Below are 18,668 nucleotides of genomic sequence, written 5' to 3'. Positions count from 1 at the left end.
GCAGTTTAGCCACGCCCATTCAGCCTACAGCTGTTTAGCCCCGCCCATTTAGCCATCAGCAGTTTAGCCGGATTTTTGTACTGGATTTACCGTACTGGATTTTTTATTTGTTCTTTTGTAGTTTTAGCTGTATTAGAGAAGCTGAAACTGTTTCTGATGAAAACTCAAGCTCCTCTGCTTCTCCCAGCTGCTTTCTCCTAATCTTAACTGAAACAATAAAATAATACTGCTAATAAAGACGCGTAATGTGGAACACGTGCGAGATGAGAAAATGGAATGAGCAGTTGCAGCTGTTTTAGTTATGGTAAGTTTAAATCTCAGGTGTTAGTTGACGTGTATATACACTACATGGCCAAAAGTATGTGAACACCCGAATTTCGTGGACGTCCAGTTACAAAACCATGGACATTAATATGGTTTTGCTATATGGTTACAATTGGAAACATACATATCCCAATTCCCAATTACAAATGGGAACAATTACAAACAGGAAAAATGAGCCACAACACTTCTAGGCAAGTGCCTAAACGAATGTTTTTAATCTGGATTTAAAAAGACCTCACGTTTAGGAGCTCTGTAAGAAATTGCTCTTCCACCAGCTGAGCTGTAAGAGATCCTAGTTTGCCTCAGCTGAGTAAAGCGGTCTGAACGGCTAAAAGGCTTTACATCAGATCTGTAAGAAAAGAGAGCACAGGAGATGGAAAAAACATTCTTAACTTGTTGTGGAAGTAAATGTAAACAGATTTTTTCCAACTAATTTTGGAGCATTTATCATCAAGTTTAACGCAAACAAAGAGTAGCTTGGGTTTTCAAAATTATACAAAAATGCCTAAAACAACAAAAATGGAGACACAAGGTTTTTGGGAGACAGCGAGGATATGTAATAATAACATACTGCAAAATGTATTGCTAACAACAAAAGAAAACAGTACTTTTGAACGTGTTTTATTTAAATTGTTCAGAGCTCCAGTCTCCTGCACTGTTTATTCCTATAAAGTTTAAAAACACACTCGTCACTCTGTCAGTGAGTGAGTGTGAGCTGTAACACTGACAGTGTTTCTGTTTTGGAAACAAATTCAAAGAGCAGATTCAGGTGTGTTTGTGTGTGTGTGTTCGTGTGAGTATGCATGTGTGGAGGATTCTGAAGGTTTGGCTAATATGATTAGCGATGAGGGGATTATGCTAATGAAACAATGTGGGGTGATATTTCATGCTCTGGTTTTGGGGGAGTGTTAATTGGTTTGGGGGTCTTTGATGTCAGGCTGGTGAAGGTGGGCCCGTGTGTGTGTGTGGAAGAGTGAATTCTCACAGGTTTTTATGTTTGACTACGAGGGATTAGCAGCAGCGTTAGCGGCAGTTTGTGTGGCACTGCTCTGTGAACTGAGGTGTGTTTATTTTACATTTACATTTACATTTATGGCATTTGGCAGACGCTCTTATCCAGAGCGACTTACAGTGTGATCTTTACACAGGTAGGCGAAGGTAGTGTTAGGAGTCTTGCCCAAGGACTCTTATTGGTATAGTGTAGAGTGTTTACCAAGGTGGGGTTTGAACCCCAGTCTACAGTGTAGAAGGCAGAGGTGTTACCCACTACACTATACCAACCACTATTTATCTGTGTGCTGCTCTCCATGATTACAAACCAGATTACAAACAGATAAACAACGCGACTCTACGCTTCTCTGAGTTCATGTTCAGAGGGTTAATCTGTTCGGGGCATTTCTGCGCTGTAGAGTGAATCTGCAAAGAGCTGATCTCTGAGGTGGTGCCATCACAGCTAGCAGGGAACATTCCTACAACTTTGGCTAACGTTACCTACAGGTTCTAATAAAGCTTTGAAGAAAACCTTTTAATCTCATTTTCAAAAAATTGTTTATCATTTCAAATAATATTCCTGTAAGGCTAAATGTTAACTTAGACATAATGTTTTAACTGCAGCATTCAGAGGATGTTGTGAGGATGTTTTCAGGACCACAGATTATGTTAAATGATGAAGTTTTTAGGGAAAATCTACCTTTAAGAAGAACTTCCTGCCACGAACACTAATAGAACATGCATAATATTTTCAGAATGTTTTCAGAACAAAGCATTTTTAGCTGGGATGGTCTGTAGTCAGCCTGGAAAACAAACAAAAGCATGACACAGTAAAAAACATTTTGTTGGAGCTGACGGGTGCGTCTTTGCTGGAGTGGTTACAGCAGCTGTCAAGTTCAGTGTGGCTTCAAATAACGAGCACTTTAAAACAAAGTTTGGTTAGAAAACCTTCATTCTGATGGACAAAGCAGAGGAGCCAACAAAAAGGGGCCAAAAAAGACTGTAGTGTGGATGTTTGGATGGTGTACTAGCTATCTAGCACAGTTGTGATTTCATTTTTTTTTGTAAATGTTTATTGCTTTTTGATAACACAAAGACATGTTTAAAATGCAATAAAAAACAAAAACAAATATGTTATTATAGTATCTACATCACACCCACAGACCAGCATTCAAAGTGATGAAATTAAGGAGAATATTAAATTAAATCCCTCTGGCCTTACATAGGGAGTTTTTCCTTGCCACTGTCACCCCTGGCTTGCTCACCTGGAGGATTTACATTTCATGTTAAAACTTTGTCTTTAATGGATTTCTGTGAAGCTGCTTTGTGACATCAGTGGTAAAAAGCGCTATACAAATAAATTTGACTTGACTTGACTTGACTTGACATAGCTTTGACGAAGGCAAAAGGATTCGACCAGTTTTGAATTGTGGCAGCTTTGCCTTGTGAAATCCAAAATACAAATATCTAAAAAATAGCAATGCTAACAGAATATCTGGCGTAAACCAAGCCTTCAAAATAGAGTTTTTGGAAGCTGTTCTATAAAGTTACAGAAAACATCTAAACAATAATCAAGTGATTTTTAATGCAGAGGTTTATTTAATAACTTTTCCCTGTGAAATTAAACCCTGCTCTTGTTCTCTGAACGCAAAGTGCTGCTGTTGGAAAAAACCTTGTATCTCCTTTCTTGTCATTTTTCAGTTTCTGACATAGTTTAAAAATGACAGTTGTCCTTTACATTGTGTGTAAATTTCATGATGAATGAACCAAAAGAAACATCAAAAAAGTCTGGTTACACTGACTTACATTAAAAAAGTACAGTCTGTTTTTTCCTTCTCCTGTAAAGTTAACATTTTGGAGATACAAGATTTTTTTTCTGACAGCAGCGAAAAACAAACTTTCAAACCAGCATCCTCACAAAACCTGAGAACAATGAGGCCAAACGTTAATAAGTAAAAAGTTTGAAATTTTATTTGCATATAAAGGCAGCTAAATATATCACAATGAAAATGGGAGAAAAAAGCAGATCTAATCTTTTCCAAGAGCAACAGAAAAAGGCCGAGAGGTGTTTACAGTGACGGAGTTTAAACAGCTATTGGCAACATGACAACTTTTTTTTTGTGCTAGCAAGATTGCATTTACACACAGTGCAGGAAATAAAACACAAAACTACATAATCAACAAATCCAACGACAACTAAACCTTATTCAGGCAGGTCTGTGGAGGAAAACAATCTTTTAGATCGTACAAAATATATTTCTGGGGAATATTCAAAATAAAATTAAATACAAAACAAACTAATACGTGTGCACTATGCACGTCTTCCTTTACAAGCAAAGCAGTTCTCTCTTTTAAGATACATACAGATAAACTCCTGTTTAAGACATTTACCCACTTACAGTGGCAAAAGTTTGGGCACCCCTGTCAAGAGAGTAGAACATTACAGATGTTTTTTTCAATGTCTTAAGCAAGATCAGTGTTTTATTTCTGTTTTGTATGATTTTAGAGTAAAAAAAACTAAAAGAGCCCTGTGAGATTTGAGCTCTCATAACTTTTACCATGATCTCAGACCTTAATTAGCTCGATAGGGCTGTGGCTTGTTCACAGTCATTGTTAGGAAAGACCAGGTGATGCAAATTTCAACGCTTTATAAACACTGTGACTCCTCAAACTCCCAACACTCAGCTGCTCAGCACTCTGAACATTAAAATAACTGATGAGTACTAAGTAGGAAAAGAAGATGGCAAAGCGTTTTCAGGCAGCCGTTTCCTCAGTTTGTAAGATAATTAAGAAATGGTAGTTAGTAGGAACAGTGGAGGTTAAGCTGTCGTCTGGAAAACCAAGAAAACTTTCCAAGATAACTGCTCGTAGAATTGCTAAAAAGGCAAATCAAAAACCTCATTTGACTGTAGACCTTCAGGAAGATTCTGTAGTGGTGGTGCACTGTTCTACTGAACTACTGTTCTTCTTCTGAAGTTAAAGTTCTCAGCTGCAATGAGCAAAGCTACGTTTGGAGAAAAAAAGAATTTCATGAAGAGAACATCTCTCCAATTGTAATAACGGGGGCGGGTCAGTCATGCTTTGGGCTTGCATTGCAGCCAGTGACACAGGGAACATTTCACTGGTAAAGAAAAGAATGGATTCAATTAAATACCAGCAAATTCTGGAAGCAAACATCACACCATCTGTAAAAAAGCTGAAGATGAAAAGAGGATGACGGAAAAATGAACCTAAACACATCTCAAAATCCACAAATAATGATCTCAAGAGGCGTAGGCTGAAGGTTTAGTCCTCAGAGTCCCCTCGACCTAAACACCATCCGAAACCTGTGGATAGACCTCAGAAGAGCAGCGCCTACAAGACTACAGTTGGGTGATGTCTACCTAATGGGCAGATAGGAAACATTGCAATAGATGATGACATCGGTGGGAGGTGGGGGGGCATATGGGTTGGGGGATCATTCAGTCTTAAGCCCATTCACAGCCTATTCTCCCCTCCTCACCCAGCCTTTCCTTACTTTTCCTCTGCCTTTCCTCTGTATCCTTATTTTTCACATGATCACTGTGCTTTGCAATTATGGCTGAAACATTTGGTTGGGTAAGTCAAAGAAACTGTGCTCACTGTTTAAATTATTGTTTTGTCTAAATAAACATCTCTAATGCATTTCTGGGACAGTGTACAGTTTCTGATGGCAGTCCAGGTGAGTGAAGATAAATCCTGGCAAGAACAGCAGCGCTATAAGAATAAACAGCGCAGAGCTTCAGCGGACATGAGACTGAGGCTTTGTAATGACTCAGTGAAAAAGCTCAGCTGTTAGCAATGAAATCTGTGTCTACTAAATGCATCCAGATGATAAACTGTGAAATAAACATCACTGTTTGCTTCTAACAGACTCGTTTTAATTTTTTTACATGTTATATTCTCTTTATAATTGGAATTTGCCCTCACTAGCAGGCTGAGCAGGTAGCAGAAAGCTAACAGGCTAATGCTACAATAATAAAAGACAGACTTCAAGTTTAAGCCCTTAAATAAAATGTTACTTAAAAATAGACATACCAAGTAAAGAAAGCTACTTACATGCCTGTTACGAGCTTAGAGCGTCCTTATTTAAAATTGAGCTGACTTCGATAAAAATCCCATATAGTGCTGAGCTAACCCTGCTAGCCTGATGCTAAAATACAAATAGTAAAAATACAAAGAGCATTATTAAAATGCTGGTTTAAAAACAGATTTCTAGATTAGACATTGCAGTGAAAGGAAGTATTACATGGTTCTCTGACCGTGACTCTCAGTGTAAACACAGTTACAATGAAACATTTTATAACACTTCAAATGAAATGATGCATGAATAATTGGTGTGACGTTAGACTGTAAACAGGATCCTCTGACTAAAGCATCCCTGCTGTCAGTGTGGACTGTTGGAGAGGGTGTGGCATTGGCCCGCTATGCAAGACGGCCCAAGAATCTCACAGAACTAGAAGCCTTTTGCAAGGAAGAATGGGCAAAAATCCTCCAAACAGGAACTAAAAGATTCTTAGCTGCTACAAAAAGCATTTACAGGTTGTGATAGTTGCCAAAAGAGGTGTTACTAGCTACTGGCCATACAGGGTGCTCAAACTTTTGCTTGAGGCCGTTTTCCTTTTTTTGTTATTTTGAAACTGTAAAGGATGGACATTCAAAAATATTTCATCCTTATCTTTTCTATCCACAGTAACAGAAATTCCGACTAGGGTGCCAAAACTTTTGCACACCACCGTGTAGGCAGATGCTCCAGTAAACAGTTTCGAATGTTGTAGCTGCTCTCATACAAAAGCATCCTCTGAACACATAAAAGAAACTTTCAGCTCGAAGCAGATAATATATACAAGCCCTTCTCTTCGCTAGCAGATAGGAGGGTCCTAGCCGGGGGGCTCAAAGTTAGTTAAGGCAGTTTTCCCGTCAGCCAAAAGAAAGCTTAATTGCCCTCAGTAGAATATACAGAATGAATGATGGCATCTGATATCAATGCATTCTGAGAGCTGCAAAAAAGAGAGATTTTTACAAATTCGCAAACTGTATGTTACAGACTTCATTTTTTTTTTTTTGTTTAACGATCTTCATCCCACCCAACACTTTTCACCCACTGAATTTTTTCCACTTCCACTGAACAGTTTACAAAAATTTCATTTGTAAAGAAACACTCAACATAATTACTATTATTATAATATCACTGTGAAATAAACATCTCAGGAGCTGGGGGGGTTCGGCAGGTCGAAGACGATGGGGGGGTTCGTGGGCTGAAAGCTGACCGTGCAGGTCGAGGCGTTGATGAATGTCGTGTACCCATCTGTCATAATGCCGTAGCCTATGGGAGAAGAGCAGAGGCGGGGCCAACATTAATGCCACACCCACCACTCAGTATGAGTGACAGTTACATTTGATTTACATTCTGAAGCAGCAGCTTCACTGTAGAGAGAAAAAACATATTAAACCGCTTAGTGACTGTAACAGCTGACAGGCACAACAGCTACACCAGGACCCACAACCCAAACGTTAAGAAGAGCCATTTTGTCACTCCAGCAAAAATCAAACCACCTTGGGAGCCACAACATTTTATGTCCATTATACCATCTTGGCTGTAAATATGTCTCAATATAATATGAACAAAGACGCACACTCACTTTGCTCTGCTTTAAGCTTTAGCTCAGCTATAGCCACTTTTCTCGCATCTCCGGCAGGAAACTTTTCATCAAAAGTAGAACAGTTTCTTGTAAAATGTCTCTTTACGTCCGATTTTTTATGAGGCTGAAGTCAGCTTCTCATTCACCAGCTTCTTGTTTGAATTTTTCCATTCCACCTTAAATGGTGGCTGAGGCGCCAGAATGTAAATGCTTTATCATTCAAGGTGGCACAGGAGAATTCAAACAAGAAGCTGGAGAATGAGAAACTGACTTCAGCTTCACGACTTTTAATGTTTGACAATTTCTGGTTGCTGATTAAACATATCAGAAGCTGGAGTGATTATAAATGCTAATAATTTGTCTCCGATTCCATTCGTCTCCAAATTATCGATGTTCGTCTTAAATCTTTCTCTTTTCGTTAGCTACTAGCTAAGTGAGATTGTTGTCTGTGTTGCTATGGTGACCAGCAGTCTGCACTGATCTTCAGGGTTAAAGGGTGAATTAGCAGTTAGACATTAAGTCCAGCGTTTAAGATCATTTATTGTTAAACTGTGTTGAACGATCAGCAGAGCTTTATTTTACTGCGAAGAAGGATTATTTTATTTTTACCCAGAAATCTAATTCTGCTGTGGAGTAAAAGAGCTGCATGTTGCCGACCCCTGAGCTACATGCTAATTTAAGGGCACATGTCCTACTTTTTTATGTGTTTCATTTTTTCCCCACTTATAACATGTGTGAGGATTTAAGTAAGAAAAACAACCATGATTCTCCATGATCATTTTCCAGCCTCTCTTTATTCTTCACATTTTAACAGGCTGTTTCTGTTACTGTGCCTTTAATCCAGATAGAAATGTTTTGTTCTAAAAATGTTCTGAGAACCTTACGCACATGTTCTATTAATGTTTTCAGCAGGAAGTTTTTTTGTTCTTCTTAAAGGAAGGAAAAACATCATTTAATCTCCTCACAAACATCTGCAAAATCAGTAACTTGTATGTAATGGCTGTTTTTATTATAAATTAATACGTGACTGTTGCTCAGTACTGTATTTATTAGCTACACCTTCCACCATCTGTTCTGCACTTAAAGAGTCTCATCTTCACAGTATATGCAGCTGTTCACAGCTGGAGGAGTGTGTCAGACCTGCATGTGTACGTACCTTCGTGAATTCCTCCGAAGGCGTGTAGTTTTGGCCGTACTCGTCTCTGCACTGTGTTCAGCAGCTCCACACAGCCCACACGCTGCAGCTCTTTAGGAACCCAGTCACGGAAGCCTGCACACATCAGAACATCAACAGCTCTGAATCAGCGCTGAGCGCCGTCTGCAGGTTCTGTCAGATATATACAATAAATATTTGGAGACACAGAGCTTTGATTTCTCCTATTCTCAGCTCTTCAGACAAAATGTCTTCAAGTGTTCTTTTTAGGTTCTATTTAGAACCATGAGTTCTATCATCACTGTCCAAGAAAGGGCAAAAACTTTCTTTACTTTCAATGTAAGTTAATGTGAAATGATTTTACTGAAAGCAGTTTTGGTTCTTTTCTATTGATCTGTTCATTATGGAACTTTCACACAGTGTAAAGAGCAGCTGGTGAGCACAAATTGTGCTGAAAACCTAAAATTGCAAAAATGGACAGCAATGCTATATAAAACTGTTTCATGCTTAAAAGGTTCTTTGCATGGGGAAATTGTTTTTCAGACCGATTGTGTCGTGGTTCTATACAGAAGTTTTTAAAAATGGTTCTATATATCACCAAAAATGGTTCTGCAATTGTTACAGTGTGTGTGTGTGTGTGTGTATATATATATGTATGTATATATATATATATATATATATATATATACACACACACACACACTTTTTTTTTTACTGTAATTAACACTTTCCTGTCCAGAAAACAAATAGTTTTTGGTTTTTATATGGATTTTTTCTTGGCTGTATTGAAAATGTCTATACCTCTTCATTGGTTTTCCTGAGTTTAAAACAAAAAGTTTAATTAAAATGTGAAACACAGAAAAACTGACAAAGTGAGACATACAGTTGTGTCTAGAAGTTTGTGTGCCCCTGGCCAAACTCCATGTATGAGTTGATTTTCTGAGTGTAAATAAGTTACACATCCTTTACAGAGACATACTACTGCACATTTAAATACAACAATTACTGTTTATTTACTGAATTTAACTCACTGCGGAAAAAAACTAAACAAAAAATGTGGCCTGTGCAAAAGTTATGGGACATTTTATATTTTATTTTTTTTTCCTGTATGTTAAATTCCGTTCATTAAAGTGTGCAGTAGTGTGTCTCTGTAGAGGACGTGAGACTTATTTACACTCAGAAAATCAACAAATATACAAAATCTAACTGTGCAATGTTTAAAATCTCTAGTGTTAGTTCTCTATACACGACTACAGACAGACTCTGAACAACACATTTTCTAATGTACTGTTTAATCTATTTTTTTCTATTTCTTTTTGTCCAGTAGGGCTTTTTCTCCCTGATGGACAAACATTCTGCTCTCTTTATGCCCAAAACATCTACAGCACAGGATATGAAGACGTGGCACCACAAAAAATATTTAAATAATCTTAAAATAAGACTGAGTTTTTCTGACTGACAGTAAACGTATTAAAATCTGCCGAATGGTTTAACTGACGCTCCACATGCTGACCTTTCCTGAAGGACATTAATGTATTCGTGAATATATGCATATTTGTAAAGGTCCGTTAGGATTTGTTAATTGTGCTCACCAAGGGGGGGTCCGTGGGTCATGAGGATGTCGATGCCCTCAGGAATCAAGTTCCACTTATCCAGCAGAGACTGACCGCGGGGCAGATTAAAACCCCACCCATTAAACCAAGGGGTCCTGAAAACACAGAAAAACAAACTGTGTTAAACCACCGTTTACTGACCTGCAGGACCTTGAGTGCACTCAAAAAATATAATCTGCTGTATCAGATTCATATAATCTAATTTAGTATTAATAAATTAATTACTTTAATTATTATGTATATGACCTGAATGTAAAAAAATAACAAAAGATGGTTCTTCAAGGGTTCTTAAGTGAAGACAGTGGTTTATATAGAATCTTGAACCCTCAAAGAACCCTTTGTAAGCTTAAATGGTTCTTTGCATGGTGAAATCGTTCTTCAGATTGCACCAAAAAGCATCATACAAATAGCAGAACCCTTTTTGGTGTTATATAAAACCATTTTCAAAAAGGCTCTATATAGAACTATACACAACACTTTCAACATCAATCTGAAGAACTATTTCACCAAGCAGAGAACCATTTAAGCATGCAAAGATTTCTTTTAGTGTTCATGGTTCTATAGAACCCTTGAAGAACCATCATTTTATAGAGTGTAACAGTTCACTCAACAGCAGCTGTCATAAGGCTTTATAACACCTTCATAAGCCTTTCATTACAACACCTGCTGGAATAAACCTTTATAGAATCTATATAGATGATTCTACTGAACTGGTTCAGAGTCAGAGCTGAAACACATTTAGGACTTTTAACTGATTTTGGACTTTAGACTAAAATCCTTTTGTTCTGAGTGACTCTAAACCTTAATTATGTTTATTTTATTAAAACTAATGATTGAACATTCCATTTTGTCACCACCAAAACAATCATAACACTACCAAAACTTTACCAAATGTTTCAGTAGTGACTATTTCAGTAGTGACAATTTTAGCTCATTTTGAGCCCAGCCAGTACATGACCAGCAAACACAGCTTTGAACAGTTGTACACACAGAAAATCATCATATTTTCATTACAACACTAAAAAGTGCTGAACTAGGAAGATGGTGGAAAATACGTCAATTCTTAATGTTCCACACTGATTTTTAGACTTTGGGACACATTTACCCAAAACAATGGGATCTAACTGCTCACCATGTGGCCATGAGAGATAGGGATGCAGCCTCACTTCCTACTCTAAACTGCAGGGGCGTGGCAAAATAAGGCTCCGCCTACAGACTAAAACTCTGTGTTTGGTAATGATGAGCATTTGTTGAATAAAGACTTTTCATTTTAAATAAAACTTGATAAATCTAGATATTTTAACTTTGAATGAAAATCTTTAAAAAAACAAAAAAAAAACTGAAAAAAGCAACGTATTATTTTAAGTAGTGTACATTTAGAGGTCAGGGTTTGGGACAGACTCCTCCCAACAGAAAGAACCCTATTAATGATGATTTTGTATATATTCAGCTTATTACTAATCACCTGAGTTTAAACAGATCAGAACATAATTACAGTAAATAAGATCTTAATACTTTATTATTTTTAAATTTTTTTTACTGTAAGAGACAGTGTGAACTGATTTAGATTTAAGTCAGCTGTTCTTATGGCGTATGCAGGTGTTGTGTAGCTTTATGAACGCTGCCCTTCAGGAATGTTAACAAATACCACCACGATTAATGTCCACATTTTCAGTTAATAATGATAACCTTATTTATAGAGCAGTTTTCATCCATGCAGCACATACACTAAAATAATAATAATTTAAAAAAACAAAACACAAAATAACAAAATAAAGTAAATGAAGAAATTAGCATGAGGGCATTATAACTGTAAACACACAATCAGTTCAGGCTCTGAGAGTTTAAAGCTGAAAAGCTGAAAGCTGAATAATGAAGGGATGTTTTAAATAAACCATGGCTCCGTGTTCAGAGAGAAGCCCCGAGAACTGCCGCAAGGCATTGTGGGAAGTCAGGAGCTGCACAATGGCTCCATTGTTGGTGCCGGTGTATGAATTATACCTCCATACAAGAGCATTAGTTAACCTCCATGAAGATTAATGACATCTCTGAGGTATAAAGGAAGCTCTGTTTCCTCCACACACACTCAAACAGCTCTGATTATACTGTACTGAGGGCACGGTGGGTGGGCGTAAACGGGCCGACCCGGCTGGTCAGATTGGATAACTACAGTGCCATCTGGAGAACGTCATACAGACTAAGAGAGACACATCAGAGCTGAGCGGAGACGCACCGGAGACAGAAATGAAAAAAAACTGAACATCTGACGGATTTAAAGCTGAATACGGTTAGTTCGTCCACACCTCCTATAATGACCACTGCACTACCGTCATTAACACACAGTGATTTAACTTATTAAGACCAACAAAGACCAGAAAATCAGCTATTTCTGCAGTTTAACATCGAATTCAGTTTTTTCATACATTTAAATATATAAATAACACCAATCCTACCACACAACAACGTACACAAACTCAAATACAGCATTAGTTAACATTAGAGGTAAGTGATATGGCAAAAAATACAATATCACGATACTTCAAGAAATTTTCACAATACACGATTTATCATTATATTTATTTTTTCAGACATCTGATCAGTTGGAACAGAGAAAAAAGAACCAGTCATGCTACATTAAAAAAAAATACCAAAAACTGTGAACATGGTTAAACGGAACTAATTTTGCTCTCTTTATAATGAAACATGCAGTTGGTCAGTGTCTACAAGTACTGAAGATATAAATGATATGATCAGAAAAGAATATTGTGAGATAACTTATCACAGTAATGATAGACATTGTCATATTTGCCAGCCCTAATTAATATATTTTTTTTATTAATAATGGGTGACATCAGAAAATGGACAGTCACCGTGTGTCAACACTAAAAGTCAGCTCTAGGATGCGCACCTTCATAAAAACAAAGGTTTGGAATTTTCAGACTCTATCCACCTTATTTTCCACGTGAACGCTGGACCGAAGTGTCACTTGCTTTTTAAAGGACGCATATTCTACATTTTTCTTGTACTTTATATTTTTCTCTGTGAACATTTGTGTAGTTTTATGTACCAACAATGGGCATAATTAATTTTAACATTGCCATTTACCAACCAACCTATTAAACAGGCTGCGCTTTTAAGAGTGGTCTATGCAAACGAGCTCTGCTCTGATTGGCTGCCTTCTTTCAAAAAGCATTCAGAGCTGAAACACACCTTTGAATTTCAGTGTGAGTGGGCGGAGCTAAACTGCTGTGGGCTGATGTGTAAATGTGTTGGTTCTTGTGACATCACAGAAACAATAAACTCAAAACAGGCTGTTGTACATATTTATATATATAGTTGCATATATAGTTATACATACAGTTTCCATATATGGACTGTATGAGAACTGTACGTTTTCAAAAAAGCTTAAATTTTACATCAAACTCTATTTGGGAAAAAAAAGCGAGGGAAATCTGTTTTTTCATGATATGGGTCCATCAAATGTACAATTCAAATGAAATTATACAATTATGTAGTTGATAGTAAATGACAGAAACAGGAAAAATGCAGGATTTTTCTTCTTTCTGCAAAACAGGACTGCACTTTTCATCAAATCAAGATGATAATAAAATTTCTCCTCTTCTATTTACAGACACTGATGAGTTCTGGACTGAGTGTTTAGAATTTACACTTTACACAGTATCTCCTCTCGTTTAGTCAGAAATCATTCATATAAATCTATATAGTACATAAACATAGATTTATTTATCTTATAATGCAAAGTGTATTTAGTGAAGATATTTTGCAGTGTATGAAAATGAAAATGTATATCAATATATATATATATCAAACTGTTTGATATATCTGATATAAATCCCTCTGATGTTCTCTGGCGTGTGTCTCTCTCAGAGTTAAGTGAGTGTGTGAGAGGAGGAGAGTGTGAGATATTGTGAGATGGAAGCTGAAGCTCGGCGCTGTGAGAGATTCTCTGTAGGAGCTGTGGAGCAAGGCGAGGCAGCAGGCACGTTAGCGAGTGTCCAGCGTCTGCATGTTTGACAGAAGCTCATTTAGTCTCGAGTGCAGAATGTCAATATTCAATTAGCCTGCGAATATTCTCCCACAGACATATCCCAGCAACCCCCGCTGCCCCCCCCATCACTAATGATGTAGGGAAGCTTCATCATTAGGGAGGAAAAGGCCAGCCGGTCGAACACGAGGACACGACACCATCACTTAACACACACTGTTGAGGAAGCGCATTAACTCTCAGAGCAGCGATTAATTCAGCAATTAAACCCCCTCCTGGATCAATATCTCACTTTCTCTTAACCCCATCAGCTGATATTAGTGCAGATCTGAAAGCTCATTTTTCGTCCTCAAAATGTGTGTATGAGCTGCGCACGGCAAATGCCAGAGAGTCAGAGTCCGAGTCGAGTCTCTGAGGTGCTGAAACGTAAGGAGGGGTGCTATGCCTAGACACTTAAAGAAGATGGTTCTTCAAGGGTTCTTCAGTAAAGGAAACGGACAAATGAACACTCAAAGATCCCTTTGCATGCTTAAATCGTTCTTTGCATGGTGAAACAGTTCTTCAGATTGATGGAGAATGTGTTGTATATGGTTCTATATGGTCCTGAATATGGCTCTAAACAGCATTCTTCTGTTAGAAGCTTGGCATCATAACAATAGCAGAACCCATTTTGGTGCTATACAGAACACATTCTCCATCAACCTGAAGAAGCATTTCACCATGAAAAGAACCATTTAATCATGCATATGGTTCTTTGAGTGTTTGTGGGTCTATATGGAACCATTTTCTTTACTAAAAAACCCTTGAAGGAAGTCACAAAGAGTGGGAGGGAACCGAAGCAACTGGAGGAAACCCACACAGACACAGGGAGAACATGCAAACTCCACAAAGAAAGAACTTTGGTCACCCGGCTGGGGAATTGAACCCAGGTGTGACAACGCAACAGAATCCAGACGCTCGCGGTGTAAAAGGGCTTTCGCAGTAGTAGTTTAATGGAGTTAAGCAAAAGCGGAGTCAAAAAACAAGCATGGGTCAAAACCAAACAGCACATACAAAACACAACGATGATCATATCACCGTGTGAACAAAACCAAGGGGCAAGACAAAAGGGCAGGTCGAAAAACAGTCCAGAAGGTCAAAGGGATATGGATGAAGTGATTAAACAAGAATGGGCACAACAGTCCGACCATTTGGTAATGGTGTGTTCGGGCCAAGAAATTACAGGATTATGTTTTTCTGACCACGGAAGTCCTAAAATAATTTCAAATTCTGATTGGTCTTGAACTAAAAAGGACAGAGTCTCCTTGTGACAGGCACTGATCTGTAGAGCCACCAGGTGCGTGACTCGGGAGATGGTACCCAAACCCACTGGTCCTCCATCCAACGCTACCACTTTTGGTTGAGTCTCGAGTGACTTCACTAGTATCTGCAGCTGCTCCACGAGTTTGGCGTGAATGAAGTTCCCCTCTACTCCCGAGTCGATTAGAGCTGAAACGATAAGAGAATGGGGATGACAGTATACAATGGCGGTCAACATTGCAGATTTAGACACCAACTCCTTTGTGGGAACACTCACCACATTAGCACGTGGAGTGAGCTCCATGTGCTGTGCAGGGGTCGGCGCCTTTGTTTTCTGTGGGCAGGTTCGGCATTCACGAACTTGGTATCTCAGGGAATTTTCAAAAAACATAGAGCATTGTAGTAAAAAAACCCTACATTTGTCTGGATCCCCTCAAACTTATCCGGTTTACTCACTGGGAAAGCTGCCCCTGCATGATCTGCTGCCATGGTGGTAGGCATTGGATTAACTGCGGAATCTATGAGACTCATATTTTGTAGTTGTCCCGTCAAACCCTTAACACTCGTGACCAACTGGGCCAACTGAGCTTGTTGTTCCGCCTGTTGTTGAGCTAGGGATTCGAGGGAATGAGTAACTCCGGACAGTACCTGTTGGTGACGACCCAAAAGCTGCCCTTGTTCAGTGAGAGCCTTATGAAAGGCTTCCTGTTCCGCCGTCTGCATAGTTGGCGAGGTATTCTGTGACAACGCAACAGAATCCAGACGCTCGCGGTGTAAAAGGGCGAAAGGTAGTTTAATGGAGTTAAGCAAAAGCGGAGTCAAAAAACAAGCATGGGTCAAAACCAAACAGCATATACGAAACACAACGATGATCATATCACCGTGTGAATGAAACCAAGGGGCAAGACAAAAGGGCAGGTCGAAAAACAGTCCAGAAGGTCAAAAACACAGAACAGCAAAATAACCGGCAACAGTATCCAAAAAAGGGGTAAGGCAAAAGGCAGAGTCAAGAAAGCAAAACAAAAGGTCAAACACACAGCAGACAAAAGATCAGAAATAACACTGAGTAAGTTCGTAAAGAAGCAATACCTCGCACTGAACTTCACTAAAGCCTGGGCTTATAAACTATGCTGTCCTGATCATATGATCTAAAACACAGGTGCACGTAGTTAATACTCAGGAGAACGAGAGTGCTGATAGGAGCGTGAGATATGGTCAGAAGTCATGTGATCCCCCTGAGGATTGTGGGTATTGGAGTCCGTAGCATTCTCCAAGTCAGAGGGAAGTGGCCCAGTCGCGTGATCCTCCTGAGAGTTCTGGGTAATGAAGTCCATATCATGCTGTGATATTGGCAAATGCGTGACACCAGGAAGTAAACATCAAAATATAACATCTTTGGTCAGCACAGTGGACTAAACGCAGGTGGATGACACTACTGTCCACAGCGCTGACTGAGCTGGATAATATCCAGCCGGTTTCGGTCTGAACTGCTGACCCTGCTGTTTTTTTTTTCTCCCCAATTTAGTCGTCGCCAATTCCACCTGCTAGTTAGGACTCCCCCAATCACACGATACCATCAACGCTAGGAGGGTGAAGGCTAACACAGGCTTCCTCCGAGACCTGTGAAGCCAGCCACCGCTTCTTTTCGAACTGCCGCTCACGCAGCGTCATTGGACAGCCGAACACGCTCGGAGGAAAGCGCCAACCGCCAAATCTGGTACGTCAGCTAACAGCTGACTAGCATCGCGTTGAGTGATGGGGGGAGAAGGAGGGGCCATCCTACCCACCCAGGGAGTGATTGACCCAGGCCAATTGTGCTCTCTTGGACTCCCGGCTACGGATGGCTGTAGCATCACCAGGGATTGAACTCGCGATCTCCTGATGATAGGGCCAACGTTTAGACGGTTGCGCCACTCGGGAGCCCCTGACCCTGCTGTTTAACGAAGTGAGTGTGAGTGACATCACTGACCTCCTCTCCCCCGGAGAGGACCACAGTCTCCATGAGGACGCTCTTATTGTAGTGTGATCTTTATGGAAGTTCTGACCCGGATTAGATCTTCACACCAAACTCCTCTAACAGCTTGAGCATAGAGAACCTGCAGCTCACAGACACTAACTCTCCGCAGGGCAGCCGGCCTGGACCAGACGCTCTGTTAACAAGCCGGAGTTCAGAGGTTCTGACCAGAACGTCCTCTACAGCAGCTCAGTTAACAGTGCAGCATTTATCAGCACTGAGCCGTCAGACCTTCAGCCTGGACTTCAGACATGATATTTACACTTCATGTGTCTGAAATCGAATTTTAATGTCAGATCACTACCTCCCACCTTGACCTGACCTTTGACCTTTTTCTCCTTGGTAAGCAGAGTTAGCAAGCGTTAGCTGCCTATAGTGTTATATCATTCATTACAGAGGTCAAAGTTTACATTCAAGTGTGAATTTTTTATGTAAGTTAGCAGAGTTAGTTAGCATTAGTTACTATGGTGTGGTATTGCACATTACAGAGGTTAAAGGTCACATTAAAGTGGGATTTTTTCCCCCTCAGTTAGCAGAGTTAGATAGCCTTAGCTACCCACAATGTGTTGCTGAACATTACCGAGGTCAAAGATCACATCAAAGTGGGATTTTTTTCTCTCAGGTAGCAGATTTAGCTAGCATTAGCTACATATGGTGTGTTACTGCACAATACAGAGGTCATAGGTCAGATCAAAGTGGAATTGTTTCCCCTCAGTTAGCAAAGTTAACTAGCGTTAGTTACCTAGAGTAACTTATTGCACTTTTAAGAGGTCAAAGGTCACATCAAAGTGGGATTTTTTTTTCCCTCGGATAGCAGAATTAGCTAGCATTTGCAGCTAGAGTGTGTAATTGCATATTACAGAGGTCAAAGTGAATTTTTTCTTGTTAGCTGGCATAATGTTATCTACCCACTGCAAATCCCACAATATGATTAATAATACCTAAACCACAATTCAATTCCATTGCAATATTTAAAGATTTGTGACATGCTAATCTTAGCAATATGACTTACTGTGAATTGACCGTAAGTTATTCCTCCAAAACAAAACTTTTTATTTTATCTGATGAAGTTTACACTTCATTCATCTCAGTGTTTTTACTGAACGAAACAGAACTGCAACATAAACAAAACATTCTAAAATTCTTAGTCCTTACATTTAGCAGATGCTTTTTTTTGTAACATTTACAAAAAAATTTAAATGCAACGTTAATGTTTCTGACCATGTTTAGTCCACTACACTGCCCAACTGTTCCTAAAAAACTGGGGTGACATCCAGTGCATTTTGGTAATATATTAGTCCAACTAGAGGTGTAATATATTCATATTATGTTGATATATGGATGTTTGTGCATTGATACCATTTTTAAAGCCCAAATATCGTGATTATATACTGTATTGATTTTTTCTCCCACCCCTATTAGATCTCTTCAGTGTGTTATCGTACATTACACAGGTCAAAGGTCAGGACACAGTGGGACTATTTTCTCCTGTGGAGGTGACGCTGGTGATCTGATATTAGATTTCTGAGTTCCAGAACATCTGAAACGTACAGAAAATCCCTCCATCTGACTCACACAGAGTGCTGAGATAAGAGTTCTGAGAGCTGAA

General features: G+C 39.1%; 1 protein-coding gene across 4 annotated transcripts in view; it reads right to left on the bottom strand.

Annotated features, from left to right (window-relative positions):
• Positions 1-541: 541 nt before the first annotated feature.
• Positions 542-18,668, bottom strand: part of mpped2a (metallophosphoesterase domain containing 2a) — a 98,962-nt gene continuing 80,835 nt past the window's right edge. For 3 of the 4 annotated variants that reach the window (XM_036585866.1, XM_036585865.1, XM_036585867.1), the window contains exons 5-7: positions 9,720-9,835; positions 8,131-8,244; positions 6,386-6,658 (exon numbers count right to left, since the gene is read on the bottom strand). In XM_036585866.1, the coding sequence (XP_036441759.1) occupies positions 6,540-6,658; positions 8,131-8,244; positions 9,720-9,835 (349 nt within the window). In that variant the 3' untranslated portion in view covers positions 6,386-6,539. Of the gene's footprint in view, positions 674-6,385; positions 6,659-8,130; positions 8,245-9,719; positions 9,836-18,668 lie in introns of those variants that run through there. The other variant, XM_036585868.1, reaches the window with a different exon arrangement.

The sequence above is a fragment of the Colossoma macropomum genome, unplaced genomic scaffold, assembly GCF_904425465.1.
Source record: "Colossoma macropomum unplaced genomic scaffold, Colossoma_macropomum, whole genome shotgun sequence".
NCBI lineage: Eukaryota > Metazoa > Chordata > Actinopteri > Characiformes > Serrasalmidae > Colossoma > Colossoma macropomum.
This window is presented reverse-complemented; position numbering and strand designations above follow the sequence as displayed.